The sequence below is a fragment of the Phragmites australis genome, chromosome 7 (genome assembly GCF_958298935.1).
Source record: "Phragmites australis chromosome 7, lpPhrAust1.1, whole genome shotgun sequence".
Taxonomy (NCBI): Eukaryota; Viridiplantae; Streptophyta; class Magnoliopsida; order Poales; family Poaceae; genus Phragmites; species Phragmites australis.
The window spans coordinates 510,983-525,803 of record NC_084927.1 but is presented as its reverse complement, the minus strand read 5'-3'; the positions used below and the strand labels follow the sequence as shown (position 1 = coordinate 525,803).

Here is a 14,821-nt window from a genome sequence, read left to right as displayed (position 1 = left end):
ATGGCCACAGCCTTAACGCCACCACCTTACCGCAACTGAGGGAAAGACCTGATTTTGGCGTTGAGACTTTTGGGAGGAAATATTGATACCTAAACTCAATATGAGTCAGAGAAATGGAAAAGAGAAATCAGCTGTGAATAGTGTCATGTCATTTTCTTTCCACTTTTCAACATACAGCATGCAAGGCTTTCTTTCTATTATTTCATCACAGATTGATTCGTGATTCTAAATTCTAAAATAGATGCTTGATAAATTTGGAATTCGTAATTTATCGGGGTATTTTTTTATGATGTAAACCTGTTCAACCAAAAGAGTTTTTCAAATGCTCACCAAAATGACAGCTTTCACCATATCTCCCCCTCCCCGAAAAGGGATAATATGCATATCCCTGCACGGCACATCCCGGTACATTTATAAGGCGAAAAAAAACATACATTCATCCACTAAGCAAAATCTTGTACTCCCTCTATTTTTTAATACTTGACGTTTTAATTAAGATCCAATCAAACTTTTAAAGTTTGACCATTTTTCTATTAAAATATAGTTATAATATCTAATAAAAATATAATATTATAAAAATATTTTTCAAAACAAATCTACACGTATGATTTTTATGTTTTCAAACTAAATATTTTGAAAATTATTAGTGATCAAAGTTTTAAAAATTTGATCGAATCTTAATCAAAACATCAAGTATTTAAAAATAGAGAGGAGTAATATACAAGTGCCATCGCTAACAACTTATCGCATCCCATCAAACCCCTAACAGGACATGTGCCAAACACTTATTCACCAAAACAAAATCCAGATCCATCTTAAGCTCGTAATTTTCACAAGCTTTCCTCTACGTATAGATACACTCTCAGTTAGTAGCTTTGCGCCACTGGTTGTGTGTTGTTAATGGTGCCGAACATGTCTGTAGCTGTCGTCACTGTAAGTCCAGATCCATGGTTGCGATGGATATCATCGCTGCAATACAAATAGACCACAATTTTAGCTGCCATAGTGATTCAGTTTACTATCAGGTAGGTCATAGTTCCCGAAATCGCAGCAAAACATAGGGTAACAGCTAGGCACAACATAGTTTCAAACATTGCAGTTCTAGAGATGGTAATAGGGGTTTCACAATTTTGCCACCTATATAAAAATAACAAATCAAGCGTAAATATTCTGTAACTTGTACATTTGAACTTTGTGCATGAACTCCAAAAGTTCACCAAATATTGATCAATGTAGGCAAAAGGGTTTTCTCTGATAGTAACACTTCATGATCAAACTCTTCACGCTAGTTAAGTTTACAACAGAGAAGCCGCACCATAAAATAAACTACTCCCTTTGCAGTCTGGTCACAAAAACATGACACCTTTTGTTTCCAAAAGAATACAAGTTGTTATCGACATATATGCAGTCAAACTTTCAAAACTTTGAAAATCAATATCTTTTGAATACAGATTGGAAATGTCTACATCAATCTTGAAAATTGGTGTACTAATTTACTGGGTTTTAAAAATATATCACAACAGAAATTGGTGGCCAAAGTTGCATTTTGGAGACCATATTAATGTAACCGATATGTATTTGTGATTGGATGGAGTATTAGGCAATCTCAGCAGCTACAAATCATAGACATGGTTTCATCAACTTCTGGAAGGTAGGGTGTTAGTCATGCTTTTCTTCTCGGCATAATTATGCATAGTACTGCAGTTCTGGTTGCAGAAATCACCCAATGTCCTTGCCACGCACTTTGAATGCATCTTCTGTATTATATATTCTTCAAAAAAATCCAAAACTATATGTTTTCCAATTCAAGCGAGTGCAAAGTTAGTGAAAGATACTAGTCTATAGGGGCATATCTATTGCAGAATAGCATGTAAATGTTGCAAGTTCAATCGTTTAATAAACATAAACATTTCATATCTATTGTCATATGAAATCAATCACCACCTTATATTTTGTGTTCAATATAAAATTGTTGCTACAGAAACAAACAGATCTCTCTTGTAAATCAGTTTTAATGGAGAACTGACAGATAAAACTTGCTGTCACATCTAGCATGTCCTTTTCATCATAACAGTATTAGAGATTCAGCCCTAATCAATTAAGACTGGTATATAACTTCATAGAGCATCTCCCAAAATACTATTGAAATGTTCCTGTTGTTTCATATCTGATTTTGAGAGATTTGTATTACAATTGTACGCTACCATACTAGTTAGTAAATTGCTCTCGGCCACTCCCGATGGATGGTGTGGGGTGAGCAGTTCGTCATGGATAGCTGCTTGGGCTCAAATTCCTCCTCCCCTTTTGTCCCTTTTTGTGAGATTATAAACACTAAAATTTCAGTTTTGCAATTTGTGCAACTGGATCGCGTAGGTTTATCAGTTTCAATCTTGCGATTTAGCTAGGAAGTAACCCGTTCATCAGTTCCTGCTTTCATTATTCCTAATTGTAAGATAGATTAGAATATATCAAACTGTTGGTCTTCGAAGCAGCACACACTCCCGATGCAGTTCGTATTAGCACTGAACAACCTTGAGATCAATGACAGGTTCAGAAAAAGAAAATAGTTAAGCTACTGGCCTAGTGCTGTGCTGCAGCCATTTGGACCATCCAGGTGCCATCTTCTTATCACCCAGCCCTGAATTACCACGAATTTTGGACTCTTTTGACCTTGGACTGTTCCAAAATTATATTGATCTATATGGGACCCAGATTATTGCACCTCTCTTGTTCCTACGTTTCCATGATATATTTTTGTTTAAGCATGCACATGGCTACATGGATGTGCTGTGATAGTTTACTGGTGAAGTGATGATGAATTAACCTAAAAGTCCCCCAAATTCCAAGAAATCTAATTTGGTCCACCAAAGGATAATTATTTGGACATTTGCTGCAAATACGATCTTGTACTGTTTTACACAATTAGGTCCTACAAGCATGATGATTACACAATATAATTCGTATGTGGTCCTTCATGATTCAGCAACTCTTCATCAGTGTAAGTATTTTGCATAACAATAATGAATAAGCTCTTTGTAATTTGCAGGTCATCATTCATCTTCTCTTCACTAATGTTATTTGAGTTATTCATTTCACCAATTATAGTAAGACTTTTCGATTGAAGAACCTTGATGTGCACGATCTTTGTATTGTTTTACACACTTAGGTCTTACGAGCATGACGATTTCACAATGTAATTTGTCGGTAGTCCTTTGGGATTCAGCAGCTCTTTATCAGTGTAAGTATTTTGCTTAACAATGATGAATAAGCTCTTTGTAATTTGCAGGTCATCCTTCCCCTGCTTTTCACTAATGTTATTTGAGCTATTCATTTCACTAATCATACTCAACTTTTCAATTGAAGAACCAACATATCACGAAATTGCTGTAATAATACAATTTTTCGACCACTTAGCAGTAAACTAGTCCCCGGAGCTCCCACAGCAACATGAGGGTATCCTCCTTGCTTATTAAATGGTATGAATCATGCAGTCTAGCTCATATATAGAAATCTACCTCCAGAAAAGTGATGTACTCAAACTAGTACAGATCAATGTCAACTTAAGAGGAATATAAACAAGATGCAAGGAGAAAGGCCAATGTACATAAGAAGGAAGTATGTTGGAGTATGAGCCTATTATTACCTTTCTGTGTCCCCAGTCAAATACAAGTCAGTAAGCCCGAGATCAGAGGCCAAAATATGAAGCGCTCCATCCTTTTCACAATATATCCGAATTAACACCTCAGTCTGCACACAGCTTATTGTAAGAAATGATGTAGGAAGATTAAAAAAACCATGAGCAGCTGACTAATGTGCTGAGTGCTGACCTTCTTGATATTGTACAGTTCCCGTTGGACATCTTTCCATCTCCAGCCAGGGAAGTTATGGAGTTTGTGTAGATCTTTGAGATCGATCGTCTTTACTGCTCAAAGCAGAAGCCAACCAGGATTAGACAGTCTTTGAGGAAGAAAAATAGAAGTTGACAAACCAATTATGGATGGAAACTTTTCTCCAGGATGTAACAAAGCGTATGGACATACGATACAACTAAAAGGAGAAGACAGAACTAGCAAACAGAATTCCGCATCAATCAGTTGGGAGCACCATCAAACACTGTAAAAGGAATTGTTTGTTCATGTGCAGTGCAGTAACATTTATGCAAATACAAACTATCAAGTTAAAAAAAAAATACAGTCATATCTTGACTACTAGGATTGTTACTGTATATCATGCCCTGCCCAGCCACAAGCATGAAGAAGCAGAAGAGGCACAAGGGAGAAGAACAGAAGGGCACCAAGCAATTTGAGTTAAAAGATAAGAGATGCTGGAGATCATCAGGAGATAGGGTGCTGTGGACAGTGGACTTAAGTGCTGATGTCTATTGTTTTTGAGGAGATAAGTTGGTGTGTACTGTTAATGTCTTGAAAAGGGAGGAGTCTCACTGGCCATATGGACATTGATGTCATGCAAAAAGAGAGATTCAAACAGCTCATATAATGTACAATAATGCAAACACCAAATTTTTCCACCTCAAGGCAAATGGCCGAAGAAGGAAAAACTTCATACACAAGATACAAGGCCCCTCTGGACTTGCGACTACCCAGACGGCCAAGGAAGAAGAAGTACACCATCATTTCTCAAAAATTCTCGGATCATCAGCAGCCACTACGACCGAGCTGAACTGAGACTTCCTTGGATCCTCTCCCGCGGACCTCTCTTCCCTCGAAGTGCCCTTTACCTAGGATGAGATATGGCACGTCATTAAGTCCTCACCACCAGACAAGGCACCAGGCCCGGATGGCTTCACGGGCGTGTTCTTTCGCCACTGTTGGGACACATCAAGGCCGATGTAATGGCTGTTGTACACCACTTCTACAACATATGCAGCAACCACTTCCATAGGCTAAATGGGGCTTTTCATCATCCTCATCCCCTAAAAGGAGGACGCCACAGCTGTCGGGGAGTACCATCGAATAAGCCTCATCCATAGTATCATCAAGCTCATCTCCAAAGTGCTTGCCCAATGACTGGCGATTCACATCTACAAGCTAGTCTCGCCTGTGCAGAGCGCGTTCATCAAAGGACAATGTATTCAAGATAACTTATTATACGTCCAAAACCTTCCACGCGCGCTAAACCGGAAGCATGCTCCAATGTCTCAAGCTGGATATCTCCAAGGCCTTCGACATGGTCTCATGGCCCTACTTGTTGGATCTTCTACAAGCACGCGGCTTTGGCGCCTGTTGGAGAGAGTGGATGTCGATCCTTTTCTCCACGGCATCTTCTAAAGTCCTCCTCAACGGATGTCTGGGCAACAATATGATACACCAGCGGGGACTACAACAGGGCGACCCCCTCTCGCCGCTACTCTTCATCCTCGCCATCGAACCCCTACAACAACTCTTATCACTGGCAACGGATGTTGGGCACCAATCGAGGATTAATCATCAGGGAGACCGATGGATTGATGACATAAGAGCCCGCATACAGCCGGCCCATCTAGCCAAGTACATCCACCTCTGGCGTGCTTTAAGAAATGTCACCCTGGCGAATACATCGGACTCCATCTCCTGGAGGATCTTGTCAAATGGCCAATACTCCGCCAGAACTACCTACTTGGCGCAATTTGCTAGCAGCACACTAGTGGACTTCTTTGACATTGTCTGGGAGCCATGGGCGACCCCACATATCAAGATATTTGCTTGGCTCCTCGTCCAACGACGAGTATACACGGCGGAACGCCTCACGCGAAGAGGATGGCCGAGCTCCTTCTGCCCCCTTTGCATCCGCAACTTGGAGACAAGCAACCACCTATTCATCTCCTACCCTTACTCTCTCCAACTCTGGGCGGAAGTGGCTGCTTGGGCGCAGCTACCCTACCTCGACCTGATGGCATGGAACACAGACGCCCCCCTCCGGGAGTGGTGGCGCTAATAGTCAATCCTTGTACAGTTTTTGGTTTTCTCTTTGCTTCTTTTCTTCATCCGTGTATAGTTAGGGTCTCTTTCTTTTGTTCGGCGGCTCTTGCTGCCTTAGGCTGTAACTCCTTCTAAAAAGCAATGAATAAGCAGGCTCTGCTGGTTCGTCAAAAAAAAAAAAAAAAACCTCAGAACGGAATAGAGCAAGTTGTTCTTCCCAATTTTTCAACATGTCCTTCTGTTATCCCAGTTATGATTTGCTGTGTTTCATTGCCAGCTACATCAGTTTTCCCGTACAATACCCATTTCAAGCATCCTTGTGATTGAAGAGAAAAACAGTGTGCAATATTTGACTAGTGATGAACAAAATCAATTCATGAAATCCATCGTTGAAGGACCCAAGTTGGAATCTCTACCTTTTGATGGCGCCCTTTGGGATGGGTTAGGCAATGTGATAGTTATTTTGAAATGGTTGGGGCACCAGATGAGTAAAGATTGATTTGGTTCAAATCTACATGAGGGCTGAGGCGCAGAGTTGAAAATTGGTAGAGGCTCCTCTATTGCTCAAAAATGGCCCACTCCCCCAAGGATTTAAAAACAGGTACTCTGAGCATACTGTGTATAATGTGCTGGATGCCATATAACATTAACAGAAGAACCGCTAGTGGTCACGGGAAGGAGGCGCCACCGCGGAGGGCAAGCGCTGGTGCGGGTGGCTCCGGTGGGCTGATGCATGCCAGGGAGAGGCGCCATGGGCTGTTCACCGGAGAAGAAAAGGAGACGGCGGCAGCGGCGCGTGCACTATGCTGCTATCTTGCACGCGTGCGCTCGCTCCAGCAAGATAGGGGGTGTGAAGGAAGGCCGCATCAGGCCGGTTAGGCTGGTCCAGCCATGGTCATGACACGGAGTGTTGGATGGAGGATACATCCTCCTCCAGCAGGAGAAAAGAAAACTTCTACAGATTAAAAAGAAAAACTTGCTCAAAGGATTCACAAACGTAATTGGATGGTTTGATAAGAGTGCGAACCTTCGCTAGATTCGGAGATCAGCTCGTTGCGCACACGACGGAGAGTAGTCGAATTCTTCGGATCCGCCTCGATTCTCCCGGCCAAATCCTGAACAGTGTTCCCATTCACTTGATAGAGGATGTAAAAAGGATCTCCTCTCTTGACAGGCACCGATTTGATGACATGAGACACGACCTTCATTACCGCGCGCGTGCTTTCCTCTCCGGTGTAGGCCACGGCCACGGCCACAGCCACTCTTGGGCGGCGCCCAATTCCTTCGCTCGTCACAGGACGGAAGCAAGCCATGAGAAGCAGCGGGCCAGGACGACGAGATCCAGAGAATAGATTAATGCAGCGGTGGCGATACACTCGAAGTGTTATTTTGAAGGTGGCGTTTGGATCGGGATCGGGATCGGGATCGGGATCGAGATCGAGATCGGGATTCACTGGGGAGCAGCATCAACAAGCAACACCAGCAAACGACCCGGCTCAATCACGCAACCAGGCAACTTGATATGGAAGAACCTCAGTCATGGTAGCGCAGTAGCTTGTTCTTCGCATAAATTCAGGATCGCTTCCAGAGAAATGAAGAAAGAAGAAAGGGGAAAGAGCCACCCACCGGGAGGAAACAAAAGCCATCTCAGGCAACACCCTCTGGGGAAACCATACCTGAGATCAACTAAGGAAGAACCTTACCAGAACTTGAAGAACAAATCGCCGATGAACGGCAGGCGGCAAAGCTCCTAATACTAGCAGCTACTAAACTAAAACACTACAGCCGGAGACTGAGACGGAGAGCTTCGGTGAAATCGCCGAGGAGCGAGGAGTGGGTTGTCGGGACGACGAGATCCAGAGAATCTACTTCTACTACATAGTAAAGGCCGTCCATTCTCTCGAAGCTCGTTGAGCTTGCAATATTGTGCGTCAATGGAGCGGCTCGGTCTCCTTCACCCAACTATGTGCGAACCCCGCTCCCCTCTCCACCCTCTTGGATCTCTCTCGATAGGTCCCGCTCGTCCGCCTGCCTTGGCCTTGCCACACGTATCGCCCAACTCCAGCGACCGGCGCCGCCTCCACCGCGCACGTCCCCTTCTCCCATGCGCAACCACCGCCGTGAACAATGTTAGAGATAAAAATGTAAACCGAGATTGATCTGGTCAAGGGAAAATTTATCGATAAAAAAATTATCGGAGGTCAGTGATAAATAGGATTATCGGATTTATCAGAATTCTATCGGCGATAGACAAAAATTTTCGGACAAAATTTGAAAAAAAAAGGCTCAATTTATCTAAAAAATCACATAGATTGTATCCAAATCATTTGACTAAAAAATAACATATAAATGAATTAATATTAGAAGGGTCGTCTAGCGGCCTACGGCGTGCGCACCGACGTTTTATTGCTCGCATGTTGGATCAGGAAATCAAAAGACGCCAAATTCAAAAATTATCAAAATTTTTGACCGATAAGTAAATTTACCGGCCCCCGCCGATAAACGGGATTATCGGATTTATCGATTTTTTTTTCGACGATAAAGTTTTCACAGGATCTGGTCAGTTGTAGATGCGTCCGCTGTATTCCAAGTTGTATACAACTTTGGAGATAAGATACATCTCTATTCGGTTCTGGTTCGGATCAATCTCGAGCAGCCTGTACACGCCACGGCATGGGCTATTCCTGCCTATATAAACATGCAAACTGCGGCCCTCCGGGGTTCCTACGCTTCAACACTTTTATGTATCAGAGTCAGCTTTCTCCATCTCATCTATCTCGGCGAGCTCTTCATCCATGTCGTCGAGTTCTACTGTCCCGACGAGTGCTTCTGCGTACGACGAGCGTTTCTATTCCGACGACAACGCATACCATGGCGGGATCCTTGGATCTACCAGTGGCCGAAAAGTTAACTTTCTTCTTTGGAGAGCTCTAGTCTTGCCTGCCATCCGTGGAGCACAGATGGTCGGGTTCCTGGAGGGAGCCATCCCGACGCCTCCGACCACCATTGAGGTCGCGAAGGATGACAATATTGTCGACTTCTTGGCAAATCCTACGTATGTGATTGTGATGTGGATTGCGCATGACCAGCAGGTGTTGAGCTACCTCATGGCATCTTTGCCAAGAGAGGTACTGGCCTAAGTTGCGACGTTGACGACTGAAGTCTGGAAGGCTATCCAAGCTGACAACATACTTCTCCAATACGAAGGGGTTTGCAGACGAGATAGCTACTGCAGGTAAGAAGCTGGACGAAGATGACTTCATTCTAAATATAATCCACTTATTGAGGCTGTGAGTGCAAGAATTGATCCTATTAGCTTAAGCCATTTTTATGCTCAACTCTTATCTACCAAGGTGCGATTGGAGGCGTAAAGCTCTCAGTTTCAGATATCAGGCAACAGTGTATCACGTGGAGGACGTGGTTCCTCACGTGGCCGTGGAGGACAAGGCTGCGATGATGGAAATCGAAAGTTTATCTTACTCTCGATAAAAGAGTCAACATGTGATGCTCGTCAACAAGCTAAAAGTTATCAGCTTTTCTATCATATTGTAGAAGTCAGCTTAACCTTGCTCATGCATTGATAAAGCATTCCTATCTGTCACTTATCTTATTAATCAGCTTCCATCTAAAGTTATTGACTTTGAAACCCCTATGACACGTCTCTTTTGTGATAAACCTGACTACTCTCTTCTTCATGTGTTTGAATATGCTTGTTGATCTGATCTCTGCCCATACAACAAAAAAAAACTTTAATTTTCATTCACAAGGTGTGTCTTTCTTGATTATAGTGGTCTACATAAAGGTTATAAATATTTTGATATCGTAACCGATCAAGTTTATATTTTTAGAGATGTCATCGTTGATAAAACTATTTTTCCACTCGCCCATCCTATCTTATTACTGGTGCACAACTTCAGATTCTTCTCCTTCATCCCATGTTGCTGAATTCTAATAGAACTGGGGATTCTACAGAAGGTACTAACCTGATTAATGGAGTATTTGAGCGTGTTGCAGAACAGGAGGCTGAGCAGATTAATGAAAAGTTTCCAGGCGCTGAAGAACCAGGGGCTGCAGGTCAACATTTTATGCAGGAAGGTGTAAGTGCTGGACTCTGACGGCACGAACTTCGGAGGAGAGCCTGCTGCACCTCGGGACTTGGGGCCTGTTTGGTTCTTAGTCCTCTTAATTTTGGTCTTGCCCACACGTATTGGCTTCCATTTGGTTTGTTACCCTGATTTAGTCATGCTAACTTGTCTAGATATTGTTTTTCTGTTAATAAGGTATCTTAATTTCTTTATATATTAATGTCTCTATATTTGACAGCGGTAAAAAGAATTATGAGTATATTGCTTGTACTGTGACCTTGGGAAATAAGATTCGTAAGTCCTCTTCTAGGTTGGTTAGTGCATTTTCTAATATAGATTGGGTGTGATGTCCAGATGATAGAATGTTGTAGTGGGTTTGCAGTATATTTAGGATCAAATCTTGTGTCTGAAGTGCTCGCAAATAAGCTACAGTCCCAAGGTCTAAGTACAGAAGCAGAATATAAATCTCTTGCTACTGTTACAGTTGAAATTTTTTGGATTCAGTCTGTGTTAGATGAACTTGGTATAACTCAATCAAAGACTGTTTGTCTTTGATATGATAATCTTGAAGCAACTTATTTATCAGTTAATCTTATTTTTTATAATTATACAAAATATATTGTAGTTGACTATCATTTTGCAAGAGAACGAACGACAGACAAGCGTCTTGATATAAGGTTTATATCAACCGAAGATCAGGTTGCTGATGGATTTACTAAGCCTCTTACTGTGCAGAAATTAGAAGAATTAAACATAATATTAACTTAGATAAGTTATAATTAAGAGGGTGTTAGAGATAAATATGTAAACCAAGGTTGATCTGGTCAGTTGCAGATACGCCTGTTGTATTCGAAGTTGTAAAGATCATTAGAGATAAGACACATCTCTATTTTGGTTCTGGTTCGGATCAATCTCGAGCAGTCTATACACGCCATGGCAGGGGCTATTCCTGCCTATATAAACATGCAAATTGCGGCCCTCCGGGGTTCATACCCTTCAACACTTCTAAACAACACAGAAAATCTTATTTACCTCTGGGTCGCTTTGCCGTCTCACTTACCTCGTCCGTTCGATAGTTCCACGTTCTGCACACCTACATGGCTGCACCTCTTCCCGGACCCAGAGAAGATGTACGGCATTTTAATGGCGCTGATATGCATCCGGCCACCCCTCCCAAGTGCACCGTTACTATTAGAATATATGAGCTTGATCTATTATATTTGTGTAATTATAAATAAATCTTAAAGATCCAATCATACGAACATTGTTTGTTTCTTATAGTTTCACTTTACTAATGGAGGAGGGAATCTAACTTCAAAGGGTTTATCTCTTTTCACTTAGCATGTGTAGATGAGAGGACTAGGAGAACACATGTACGCTCACCCGTCTCGCCACGCCGATGGTACGGGCGCAGGCACACGACATTTGCATGAATGGTCCACCAAAATCGGTCTAGTTGCTTGCGTAGGTGCGACCTCCTTTTGTTGTTTTATTCTTTTTGCTACGTGGGCAAACAGATAAATATATGAAAATGGTGTTTATTAAGAGTTCGACCGTGGTGTGTAACAGAGTCCGATCGTGGCACGTCCCGCGCGATCTTCCCTCTATATATGCATCTGCCAGCCACCGTCATAAAGAATAGACGCATACACACTATTAGGGTTTTGCCAATTTCTCTCTGTTGCGCTGTCGCACGTAGCCTACTCCATTCTGCTGTGTCGATGTGCACCGACAAACGGGAGAGCAGGTCTCTGGAATCCATCGCTCTTGGGATCTTACACCGGGAGAGGGCGGATAAGATTTTTGAGAAGCACTCGTCGCGACTGCTCATGATCTGCTTCCTCTACATCATCATATTCTACTTCGGTTACTTTGCTGTCATCGTCGCCGTCTACTACATCAATTCTACTTCGGTTACTTTGCTATCGCCGTCGCCGTCTGCTACATCATGATCAAATTTGACTACTTCATTTTCGTCATCGCTTACTGCATCAACATGACGGGTGCCTTTGCATCTCACGTCGCCATCGGGTATGTACACTGCAATCTATACTACTCAAGTGTTTAGTCGAGTGAACTAGTCGATATACTACTTGAGTGTTTTAGTTGATATATTACTCGAGTGAGCTAGTTGAGATCCTTCTTGAGTGTCTAGTCAGGGCTCATCGGAGCTAGTCGGAATTCTACTCAAATCTAGTCAGGGCTTGTCAGAGCTAGTCGATATTGATTATCTGCACCTGTTCTTATTCATGTTATGTCATGAATTGAATTAATTTAAATCTGAAAGTGCTATATTATCAACAATCCAAAAACCTTATCGTAAGCACTTTGATTTAACGATGGCTGGTTTTGCTGATGCACTGAGGCTGAACAAGTTTACTGGTGTGTATTTTAAGAGATGATAGGAAAAAGTCACTATGTGGCTTACAGCTATGAACTGCTACTGGGTTGCGTCTAGCAAGCCTGAAAGAACTCTTTTCTCTAATGAGAAGAAGAAGTTTGAGGAAGCCAACACATTCTTGTAGGATGTGTTCTTAGCGCTCTTGTTGATCGTCCCTGTGATCTGTACATGCACATAAAGGATGCAAAGGAGTTGTGGGGCATGTTGAATGAAAAATTTGGTGCATCAGATACATATAGTGAACTGTATATCATGGAACAGTATCATGACTACAAGATGGTTGATAATCGATTAGTAGTCGAGCAGGCTCATGAGATACAATGTATTGTAAAAGAACTTGAACTCCTAAAGTGTGCCTTACCCGACAAGTTCGTGGCTAGGAGCATCATTGCTAAATTGCCTCCCTCGTGGAGGAATTTTGTCACTGCTCTAAAACACAAGAGACAATAAATCTCTGTTGAGAGTTTGATTATATCTCTTGATGTTGAAGAGAAAGTTTGGGCTAAGGATGTGCATAACAAAGGAGACGATGAACAGTCTAGCGTAAATGTGGTGCAATAGTCCTCTAATAGCAAGTTTAAAGGGAAAAATAACAAAGCCAAACAAACCACCAACTTCAAGAAGAAGAAGATGGATAAAGATGATAAACCTTATTTCGTGTGCGATGAGATTATCCATGGGCTAAAGATTGCCGTGACCGCAAAGGGAAAAAGGTTAATCAAGGGAAGAATACCATGTCTGTCAACGTAACCATTGGCAACACTGAAGATGAAACTAGTGGGTATGCTAATTTACCTATTGTTCTTTTAGTGAATTAGTCTATCAGTTGGTGGATTGATACTGGGGCTAATGTACAAGTTTGTGTTGACATTTTAATATTCTCTTCTTATCAAGTCGCTCAGGATTCTTCCTTCTTAATGAGGAATGAGTCTCATGCTTCTGTTCATGGTGTTGGCACAGTAGATCTGAAGTTTAATTTGAAAAAGATCATGCAGTTGAGGAACATGCAGCATGTCTCTTCAATAAACAAGAATCTAGTGAGCGGTTCCTTTCTGTAGAGATGGGTTTAAGGTGGTACTTGAGTTTAATAAAGTAGTTGTGTCGAAGCATGTGCTCTTCATTGGTAAAGGCTATGAGTGTGGAGGTTTATTCCGTTTTTCCCTTTCTGATATCTGCAATAAATCTGTGAACCATATTTGTGGCAATATTAATAGATATGAGGTTAGTGTTTGGTACTCGCAGTTATGTCACATAAATTTTGGTTGTATGACTCGACTTTCCAGTTTGAATGTAATTCCGAATTTTTCCATTATCAAAAGTTCTAAATGCCAAAGTTGTGTGCTATCTAAGTAACATTGTAAGCTGACAAGGTAGCCAAGGAGAGAAATTTGGCACCATTAGAACTCATATATTCAGATCTGTGCGAAATGAATGGTATGTTGCGAAGGGTGGAAAAAATATATTTTATGACCTTAATTGATGATGCATATAGATTTTGTTATGTGTATCTGTTGAAATCTAAAGATGAGGCTCCAGCCTACTTTAAAATCTAAAAGGCAGAAGTTGAAAATCAATTGGAAAGAAAACTCAAAAGACTTAGTTCGGATCGTGGTAGAGAGTATTTCTCGAGTGATTTGGACTTATTCTATAAGGAACATAGAATTATTCATGAGAGAATGCTTCCCTGTTCATATCAATCAAATAAGGTCGCCAAGAGGAAGAATCGCACTCTGACTGAATTGATTAATTCCATGTTAGATATTGTGGGTTTATCTAAGGTATGGTGGGAGGAGGCCTTGTTGACTTCATGTCATGTTCTAAATATAGTTCCTACTAAGAATAAAGAGAAAACCCCATATGAATAATGGGAAGGGAGAAAACCATCACTTTCTTATTTGCGCACTTGGGGATGCTTGGCAAAAGTAAATATGTTAATAACTAAAAATCGCAAGCTGGGATCTAAGACAGTGGATTGTGTCTTTATGGGATATGCTTATTGGAGCATTGCCTATTGAAAGTGTATCTAGCCCTTATATGTGGTTTTAATAATTAATGATAATACCTATGAACTAACAATGGTGTTGAGTTTGTTAGTATGTTCCATAGGTAATGCATTGAGAGATATACATGAGCTCTATGCGAATAAGGAGATTAAAAATGAATCAAGATGAATGAGCTCTAAGTGATGCTCAGGTAAGTGATGAAAATACTTATGGACTAATAATTATGTTAAGAATTGTTATTAGGTTATTCCATAGGAGATAGATAAGTGATGAATTATGGATTTCCTAAGAAATGCCATGAGAACAAAAGAAATACATCGTTGTCATTGAGCTCTTAGTGATGCTCATAAGAAGAAGGAAAAACTCAATAAGATTGGTAATAAAATTGAAGACTAATTTACTTGTAGAGATCAA

General features: G+C 41.4%; 1 protein-coding gene across 1 annotated transcript; it reads right to left on the bottom strand.

Annotated features, from left to right (window-relative positions):
- Positions 1-383: 383 nt before the first annotated feature.
- On the bottom strand, positions 384-8,073 carry LOC133923801 (uncharacterized). The gene is made up of 4 exons (XM_062369063.1): positions 6,946-8,073; positions 3,828-3,922; positions 3,644-3,747; positions 384-969 (listed from the first exon to the last, which is right to left on the bottom strand). The coding sequence occupies exons 1-4, from the start codon at positions 7,229-7,231 to the stop codon at positions 867-869; spliced, it is 588 nt and encodes a 195-aa protein (XP_062225047.1). The 5' UTR covers positions 7,232-8,073; the 3' UTR covers positions 384-866.
- Between the last annotated feature and the right edge of the window lie 6,748 nt (positions 8,074-14,821).

What these genes read in the sequence shown, in the direction of transcription:
- LOC133923801 (XM_062369063.1), bottom strand. Translation starts at nt 7,231, where the DNA reads ATGGCTTGCTTCCGTCCTGTGACGAGCGAAGGAATTGGGCGCCGCCCA. An exon ending in GATCTCCGAATCTAGCGAAG is followed by an intron (nt 3,923 to 6,945) that starts GTTCGCACTCTT and finishes TGCTTTGAGCAG; the next exon opens with TAAAGACGATCGATCTCAAA. An exon ending in AACTGTACAATATCAAGAAG is followed by an intron (nt 3,748 to 3,827) that starts GTCAGCACTCAG and finishes AGCTGTGTGCAG; the next exon opens with ACTGAGGTGTTAATTCGGAT.